Here is a 10118-nt window from a genome sequence, read left to right as displayed (position 1 = left end):
TTTAAAGGGGATGTTAACGCGTTAACGAGTAGCAAATGATTAAGTAGCTGCATTGGTTACTTTTATGCCACTGATAAAGCTTTTATATGTAGTTTGGGGTAACAAAGGGGTTTTATAGGTTTGACTGAAATAATAATGCAATAACTGATGCTTTAAATCAATGTTTCAAGAAACAACAAAAAAATTGAACAAAAAACAGATAAAGACAAAAAAGTCGCCATTGATAATATCTAAACAATATGTAGTAGTATAGTATATAGTATCCAAATCAAAATGTAATCAAATGAATTTATGTGTAAATTATGTGCAATGTCTTAGCCACTAGGGATTGTTACATAGGGCTATACAGGCATCTAGTGGCAACACAGTGATATTACAGATACTAAATTGTGCAAAATGTTTATCTTGACAGTCAGTTTACAAATAATGCATTCAGATTTGTGCAAACTCAATGCACTGAATCTCCACAAATTAGTGTCGTTACTATGACAACCAATTTGAATGTGACAAGCAACTGGTGTCTGAAAAGAATTATATATATATCATATATCTATTTCATATTCGCCTAGGGCGTCAAATTGGCTAGAAACGGCCCTGGCTGCAAAATATAACAGAATCAGAAAGTCAACTGTGATTGTATTATAAATCCGTCATTGCCATCTACTGGACAAAAAAAAAAAAAAAAGGTTTAAAAATACAGTACAGCCTAGAATTGTTCTACTGATATAAGCTCCAACATTCAATTTCACTAAAATAAACTCCTCCTCATGTTTTTGCCTCTCTCTCATCCTTGTTTCAAAACTGTTATGACTGACTTTTTTCTGTGAAATGCAAGAAGAGATATACTGTATATAGCAGAACGTCAAGGATGCTCTTTTCTACACAATGGAAGTGAAAGGTGACCGCAGCTGTCAAACAGGATTTTCATGTTTAAGTGAATAATGACTTAAATTTCAGTCAGTTCATCCTAGTGATCATTTGGCTTCAGGAGAATTAGAATAATGTGAATAAATCATATGGACTCATTGTATGATGCTTTTTGGAGCGTTATAGTCTTGTAAAAAGATGTACACTTTACCATACTACTAAAATACTTATGGAAATAATATATTGTAAAACAATATACTTATGTGTGAACTGAATGTAATGTTTTCAGACATTTGGTGCATGTTAATTGCAATTAAATGAAAATGTAACGTAGTTTAAATGTATACTAAATGTAATTAGCATTTACATTAAATGCAATTCATTTCAAAGTGGTTTTTACTCACTTAATTAGGACGTAAGTATATTTTTCTACTTCTGTTGTTTTTGAAATATGGTTAACGTGTACTGCTGAATTCACGAAACAAAAAAAAAGAAAAAGTTTTAACTTCAAATAATTTGTTACCCTGCTGACTTAATTTTATTTGTCTAGTCAACTAAAATATCTAAGTTGTCACTTAGTACAACTTAAAATTTTAAGTTGACAACTTTGAGTTGCGTAAACTTTAAATTTTAAGTCAGCAGGGTAACACATTATTTTAAGTTGACTCATTCTTTTTTACAGTGTCTGACAAGCATTTATGATAAATTAAAATGTACTTTTTATTAAAATGTTATTTCTATTGAAACTTGCATATGTCATACTTTTAATTATTTGTAATTACACATTTGTAAGGATGAAGTTGCAATGTAGTATTTAAATATATTAATTTTAAATGTTTTAAAATGAATTCAACATCATTACAAAATGTACTTATAAGTGTTTTAAGAAACACTGATAAAAGTGTCTCTCTTTAAGTGGCCTTTTATTTAATTGATATATTATCAGCAGCTACAGTTTTTTAAATCTATTTTTAAGTACACTATACAAGTGCACATTTAATGCAATTAAACACAGCTCTTATCTCAAATCTTTGGTCTTTATATAGTTTTATTGAATGGAAAAGAACAGCATCTTTTTTTTGTGTTGCACAAAAAAAAATTAAGTTATGCGAGTTTGAAACAACGTGATGGCGAGTAAATGATGATCATAAGTCAAACATGGATTATGGAAGCTGCCAACAAGTTGTTATATCCTTGTGGTAGTTGTAGACTTTTTATGAGTTAAATTAATCGGCTTGATGAATCAGACAGTCATTAAAACATAACTTGGTAGAGGTGTGAGTGTAATTTATCTGACAGAACAGAAGATAACCGCCTCGTCCTAGCAATGTTAACCACAGACCCTATTTAAACACTATTATAAAAATCCACAGTACATTACTATATCAAATTTGGTGAATTAGCCTTCAGGGTGGCCTACAAACTGACAACAGCTCTATTATTAGAGTATTCAGTTTCTGTTGGTGAAGTCTAGTCATACAGTGTTGTATTGGCTGAGTGGATGAGGAAACATATGGATACAGCCCCATCCAGTGGTCACAGCGGTACCACAGTCATCTGAACATTTATGACAGTCTTTCTGCACATTAATGTTCCATAGATGCTTTAAATTACAATGACTCATTTTAGACTGAATCATAAGTATTTAGACCAGTGGTTCTCAATCAGGGGCTCAGCAAACTTTCAAGTGAACCTCAGGATGACTTACAATGATTCAAATTAAAACAAAGCAATTATTGTAGTTACCTTTTTAAAAAAAAATTGTTATTGCTGAATAGTGTTGAATTTTCTTCTCCTGCGTTTTGAGCTGCGCCCTCTACTGTACAGACGTGAACATAATTAGTTACTTTTTTTAGGGAGTAACACAATATTGAAATGCATTATTTTTAAAAGCAACTTTCCCCAACACTAAACACTATTATTAATATTACTATTATTTATATAAACATTTATTGAACAATAATATTCTAAGCTATTCAGTCAAAAGTACAAAGGCAGTGCTCTGATACAGGATTAAAGCTATATAAAAATATTAAGTTCTTAAACTTTGCCCTCAGATAATACTATTTACTCTGGAACAAATAATAGAGTAATGAGACCCAGGACTGCCCGTTTGATATATCTAAAATTAATGATATCATTCATCATATTGAGAGCACCATCTTGGTATTTCTAAAGTCTTTGGTTGTACTTAACAAATGACTGTAAGCTCACATTCATTATTTAAGTCTGGCAAACATCACCAGAGAGAAAGCCACTATTTTTATCGGAAGATTGAGTTATGGCATTTTGATTTGAACATTTTTAGGTCAAAATTAAATAAATAAACATATGCATGGATAAAGCATTTACATTAAGTCCAATAACATGCATTCACAAAATAATTGATATTTCATGACAACTTTCAGTCCAGGTTTTTCTAGGTTAATGTCACTTTTAATTATGCACCAGAACACTACATTATCTGAATTAATTTACAGTAACTATAAATAGCCATAAATTAAGATTTGAAAACAGGGCTAGAGGGCCTTATTGTGGACAATGAAGGGCCTTGAGTTTAAAAAGATTCAGAAAAACGTATTTAGACAATCCATTTACCAGCCTCTGTTACATTGAATATAAACATATCATAGACAACTCTTTTTTTTTTTTTTTTTGATGTATAAAATAATAAAATAATAATAAATAAAAAGTTACTTATTCAGAAGTAAACAGCTCATATCATGGAACAATATTGTGTCAATATTGTTTTTTCTCCTCCATTTACATTTGAAAGACACTGTGCTGGATGCAAGTTTCTCAGTCAATCAAGCATCTTAAAGTCGGAAGTAGTGACAGAACTCATTTCGTTTGGTGACATACATCCAAGTGTAATAGACTGGCTGTTTCTCAGCTCCAAGAATGCAAATTCAAGGTATGGTCAGGCTACCTTGAAAGAACAAGCTCGGATGGACGCAAGAACAAAGAACACATATTTTGGGGAATTGAGATGCGCTGTGATCTTGTTGCTCAACTGACCATCCGAGCACATTATAAGGAGCGAGACAGCAGCACACAATGCACAATAAATAACACACAACTTAAACAAACATCATAACTTATTTGTATTATTGGCATTATTTTTCATATTATAGTTTTATGTGTATTTGAGAAAATGCATGCATGTTTATATTACCTATATTTTGCCAATGTTAAAATTATTTTAAATATACCAATAAAAATACAGCAGGCTTTCTCCAGGTCTTAATCACTTTATTCAAATTATGCAAAACAAAACGACGAATGTTTACTTTCATGAGCAGTCACATAGACCTTCAAGCAGCTGGAATCTCTAAAGCAAGAACGAGAAGTTTACAGCTTACAGTGTTCATTACAGTGACGGCCCACAGCGTCTTCTAGGATTTCTAAAGTTTTGAGTCTCTCAAGTCTGCATACGATGTATCCTCGATATCAAGAACACATAAGGGCCCTTTCATGCGTTCTTTGTACTTGCGTTCTTGAGTATTGGTATTGAACTTCAATAGTTAATGGTGACGTATTACGAGAACACAAGGACACAAGATTGCTTAAGAACACATATTGAGAAAATGAGTCATTATCAAAATAGAAAAGTGTAGGGACTTGTTTCAATGCATCAGCTGGTCCTGGTTTACAACCCTGTTTCAGTCTCTTTCAACATAAAAGTCTAATTCTGTCTGAAGTTCAAAAGTCTGACTCACTCATTCAAACAGCCTCTTGTCACCATCTAATGGTGGAACAGTGTAACTAAAAATCACACACACACACCATTTCTCAATACAAAACACTATCAGTTTTGGGGGAACACATTACAAGTAACACGAGTTACGCAATCAGATTACTTTTTAACTAGTAAAGTAACGCATTACTTTTTAATTTAGAAGGAAATATCGGAGTTGCTTTTTCCAAATAAGTAATGCCAGTTACTTTGTTGCCCATGTCTTGACTGATTCTGGTGTTACCATGTTGAGAGAAATCAGGAGTAAATGCACAGGTGTTGTGTTCGCTGTGTGAACATGTTACTGCAGTTGTAGACTATGAAATATGAACATGTATTTACTCATCTCATCTGCACAAAAACAGATTCAGTATTCCTCAAAATGAATAAAAACTGTCAAATGCAAACTCAGAATTTTATACAAACCTGCAATAATTAAATGTTAAATAAGACAAATATCATTTATGTATTTAATCCCATTTTATTAACCAATGTCTTTGCTACTGACCTTGATGATCCAATTCAACCATACTAAGCAAAAATTACACATTTTTGTTTTATTTGTTATTGCTGAATAGAGTTGAACTTTCTTCTCCTGCGTCATATTCTTTGTGCAATTTGTTTAAGCTGCGCCCTCTACTGTACAGACGTGAATTTACATTTCCTTCAGCATGGGGCATTGTCATTTCACTTTTGGTGTGAAAGGGTCTTACATTTGTAAAAGAAGAACCTTTTATATTAAAAACAAACAAGCTTTCCTTCCCAGAACCTTCCCAGATTTAAAAAGTAACTCAAAAGTAGCGTAACGCATTACTTTCCATAAAAAGTAACAATTAGTAACTTAAGTAACATAAAAAAGTAACAAAAAAGTAACAACTATTTACTCCGGAACAAATAATAGAGTAATGAGACCCAGGACTGCCCGTTTGATATATCTAAAATGAATTATATCATTCATCGTATTGAGAGCAATGTCTTGGTATTTCTAAAGTCTTTGGTTGTACTCAAATTAATGTGAGCTTACAGTCGATTGTTAAGTCTGGCAAACATCACCAGAGAGAAATCCGCCGTTTTCACCAGAAGATCAAGTTATGGCATTTTGATTTGAACATTTTTAGGTCAAAATTAAATGAATAAACATATGCATAAAGTATTTACAGTAAGTCCTATAACATGCATTCACAAAATTATTTATATTTCATGACAATTTTCAGTCCAGTTTTTTTCTAGGTTTATATCACTTTTAATTATGCACCTGAATGTTACAATATGTGACCCTGGACCACAAAACCAGTCATAAGGGTAAATTTTTCAAAATTGAGATTTATACATCACCGGAAAGCTGAATAAATAAGCTTTCCAGTGATGTATGGTTTGTTAGCATAGGGCAATATTTGGCCGAGATACAACTATTTGAAAATCTGGAATCTGAGGGTGCAAAAAAATCTAAATATTGAGAAAATCACCTTTAAAGTTGTCCAAATTAAGTTCTTAGCAATGCATATTACTAATCAAAATTTAAGTTTTAATATATTCAGAGTAGGAAATTTACAAAATATCTTCATGGAATACGATCTTTACTTAATATCCTAATGAATTTGGCATAAAATAAAAATCTATAATTTTGACCCATACAATGTATTTTTGGCTATTGCTACAAATATACCCCAGCGACTTAAGACTGGTTTTGTGCTCCAGGGTCACATATCTGAATTGAAATAATTACAAACCATTCATGAATGGAGCAATGGGTTAATGGCTCTAATCTGACCATTTACATAAATATAAAGGACATCTGCAACTGAACCACAGCTGTATAGTGAATCAAATAGTCAATGAGACTATGAAACGTCCATAAAAGTGCTGTGCCTTGCAATTACGCAGCTTCATAAAATACAGCGTTATGTGGCTGCATTGCAGATATAACATCCAGAAGACAGATTTGATGCCATATCACTTTTATGAATGCAGTTGTCTGCTGTTTCAGGTTAATCCATCTTGAAGGTTATGCTTTTGAATGTAATTATATAGTCAAAGCAGATTATGCTGCACTGAGACAGGCCAGTGTTGAAGCATCCAAATAAACCTATTGAGTTTGTCCATTCAACAAGGCTGGACACTGACAGCAGCACCTGACACTATGAAGGGCCCAGCTGTTTCCTGAGCCCTTGTGATTACAGCACACAGCATCTTAGATAATAACTGTCTTATGAATAGAGACACAAATACATGTACACATACAAACACAGGCTGGGACTCCATCACACAAACATAAACACACATCATGTGATCCACAGCTAGGAATGAACCACAAATCTATATACAGCATGCGGTTTCTTTTTATGCCATGCTGTATCACCCTCTCTTGAGAATTTCGGAAATCTTTTTGAACCACCACATTCCCTCAGCATCTGCTTTACTTTCATTGGTATTGTTTCCATTACAGTTTCCATGGACTTTGCCAGAATGGTCTTTTTTTAGCTAGCAACACTCACTTGGCAGTTTCAAGCTACATTTGAAAGCTGTTTAGCCATTTCTAACATCATTTCACACTATATGAAGAGGAACAAGATTCAACGAATCCACTGAAACCAATGCAGTGAGATCTAAAGCAAACCACACCACAAACACTCTTTAGCCATTTAACAAATTAGAAACTGTAAATTTACAACTGTAAAACTCATCGATATCCCCTTCACTGTAATACAATGATTTATTATGCCTGTCACTTCACATGAAACCATAAAGTCTGATCAGTCGAAACACCGAACGCAACATAAATCCAACAGAGGGCAGTAAAATGATCAATATCACATCAGCATTACTACCCGAGGTCCCTCTTTCAGCAGATTAGACATCAATGCGTCAAGTGGCTTGACTTCAATAAGCAGAGGAAGCAAGAGTGTCTTAAAGATTCCCAGCGAATATGAAACAATTATATTACTACCACGGTAGAATAACCTCTCTATTAAAGGGAAAGATCACCCCAAAAAAATAAATAACATTCTGTCATCATTTATTCATCCTGGTGTCGTTCCAAACATGTATGACTTACTTTCTTCTGTGGAATGTAAAAGATGATATTTTGAGAAATGCTTCAGTGGGTTTTAGGACATCAATGGTAACCCAAATTATTTCAAAACATCTTCACTTGTGTTCTATAAAAAAAAGAAAGTCATGCAGGTTTGGAACGACATGAGGTTGAGTAAAAAAAAATGACAGGATGAACTATTCATTTAAAACAAAGAATTAAAACAGATTGTTTGTAAAGAGTATTTGCGTATCTCTAATGAACTGGTCCCATGCAGGTTCTCTGATGAAACAAAACTCTACTTTTCAGCCAACTCGTCAGTCTGTAAGAGTGAATTTGCAGCCAAATTATAGTTTCAAATCAGATTTTTTTGTTTTTTAAAATGTTCTGAGAGCTCCAATTCTGAAATTAGATCAGAATTAAACATTTGCCTCATCCTGGAACTTTACCATGTTCCTAAAACTGATTGTAAACTGCAATATTATTTTTTTTTTTACAAAACCTAAATTAATGGGCTTTTGTTCTTTTTTCTGAACTGATAAAAATCCAGATACAGTATAAAAAAAATAAATAGGTTGGCCTATAGCAGTGTTTCCCAACCTTTCTGAGAGCATCTCTAATTATTGGCAACATCAGAAATGGATATTATATAATAGCTGATTTTTTTTAACATTTTAGCAATTTTAAAATATTAAAAAAATATTTTTTTACACGGCACCCCGGTTGGGAAACACTGGCCTATAGGACTATAGTGCAAAAGCTTCACAATTTTAAAGGGACAGTTCACCCAAAATGAAAATTCTGTCATCATTTACTCATCCACATGTCGTTCCAAATCTGTATGACTTTCTTCAGCAGAACACAAAAGATGATATTCTGAAGAATGTTGGTAACCAAATAGTTTCAATTGTCCAAAAACAGAGACATTTATCAAAATATTTTGTTTCTCAGAAGAAAAAAGCCATAGAGGTTTGAAATGACATGAGGGTGAGTAAACAATGCCAATTTTCTTTTTTTGGATGAAATTGCTCTTTAAAATAACAAAAAAGCTTCAGCGACCATATGTTGTGTAAAATCATGTAACTGACACTTTAATCACATAAAGTACAGTACTTAAAAGCATTAGAAAATCCATTACACTCTTAAAAATAAAGATTTCAAAAGGTGGTTTTCATAGCAATGCCATAGAAGAAACATTTTGGCTCCTCAAAGAAACTTTCAGTAAACAGCTCTCAAAAAAACCCCCAACATTTAAATTCTCTAAAGAACCATTATCCACTATAAAGAACCTCTTGTGGAATGGAAAAGTTCCATGGATGTTAACGAATTTTCATGAAACCTTCAACACCAATAAAGAACCTGTATTTGATCTAGCTCCATCAGACTTTTGCAAAGACAGAACTGAACTCATATGGAGTAAAATTCACATCCGCATTTTTGGTGGTACTACAGCGATGCCTACTTATCTCGAAGAGGGATTTACCTTTTTTGTTGGGGGAAGCCCAGGAGATGATCCGCCTGACCAGACAGCAGTTGAGCAGCACTTTCTTGGAAAGGCCGTGATCCTTACGAAACTGAGTCAGGTCTTCGTCCCACTGAGTCCTCTTGACTGGGGCAGACATGGTCACACTACAACTACTCGAACCCAGATGCTGCTGTTAAAATGATGCACTTTCAACCCTATGTATTTTCTTCTTCCTAAGAGGCAGGAATAATTTACGTTTTCTGTTTCCCAAGTGGGCTGAGAGGCTAAATAAAATATGACCGTTTGGTTATCGAACCTTCTGCACTTAAAAACTAACCTAAAGAGCTTTTCAATATAACCATACAGAAAACTACTATAGTTTTCTATATATAGTTCCTCAACTATGTCTTCAATTACATCTTAATATAGATTCATAATATGCCAGAATGGGTTAAATAGCCTCCCCTATATAACAGCAACTAGTGAGAGTTCAGCAACAGATGAATTTAACATCAACACGTTGAAAAATGCATCAAACAAGACAAAAAGCTCCCGTTCTAGTTTAAGACTAGATAGTTAATTCTGCCTTAAATGAAGCAGCACTATTGAACCCGCAAAAGAGTCTTGCACTCTCTCCTCCAGCGAGAGTATTTTCTTACCTTGTGGTCTTAGAAGAGCTGCTGAACTTTTTTTTTCATACTACAAAAGTCAATGGCTACCATCAACTGTTGGTCATCTGGTCATCAACATTCTTCAGAATATCTTCTTTTGTGTACAACAGAAGAAAGAAACTAATACAGGTTTGGAACAACTTGAGGGTGAGTAAATGACAAATTCTCATTTTTGGGTGAACTGTCAGCACCACTGTAACAATAATCCTGTCTACTGCAAAAAAAAATAAATAAAAAATAAAAAACTAAGATCCATATTCTTTATGCTCTAACTACTGTTGATGCTGCCATCTATTTCAATTCAGTTTTAGTGACTGCACAGTAATTTAATCAGCATTCATTCTCATT

General features: G+C 33.4%; 1 protein-coding gene across 1 annotated transcript in view; it reads right to left on the bottom strand.

Annotated features, from left to right (window-relative positions):
- kcnip4a (potassium voltage-gated channel interacting protein 4a) overlaps positions 1 to 9788 on the bottom strand; it is a 162635-nt gene extending 152847 nt beyond the window's left edge. Inside the window, exons 1-2 of the mRNA XM_016490665.1 lie at positions 9759 to 9788; positions 9118 to 9332 (exon numbers count right to left, since the gene is read on the bottom strand). Of these exons, the coding sequence (XP_016346151.1) occupies positions 9118 to 9256 (139 nt within the window). The 5' untranslated portion in view covers positions 9257 to 9332; positions 9759 to 9788. The remainder of the gene's footprint in view (positions 1 to 9117; positions 9333 to 9758) is intronic.
- Positions 9789 to 10118: the final 330 nt, after the last annotated feature.

Source organism: Sinocyclocheilus anshuiensis, unplaced genomic scaffold, assembly GCF_001515605.1.
Source record: "Sinocyclocheilus anshuiensis isolate Anshui unplaced genomic scaffold, SAMN03320099.WGS_v1.1 scaffold206, whole genome shotgun sequence".
In the NCBI taxonomy this organism is placed as follows: Eukaryota; Metazoa; Chordata; class Actinopteri; order Cypriniformes; family Cyprinidae; genus Sinocyclocheilus; species Sinocyclocheilus anshuiensis.
The sequence above is the reverse complement of the archived record's forward strand: the minus strand, read 5'-3'. Positions and strand labels throughout refer to the sequence as shown.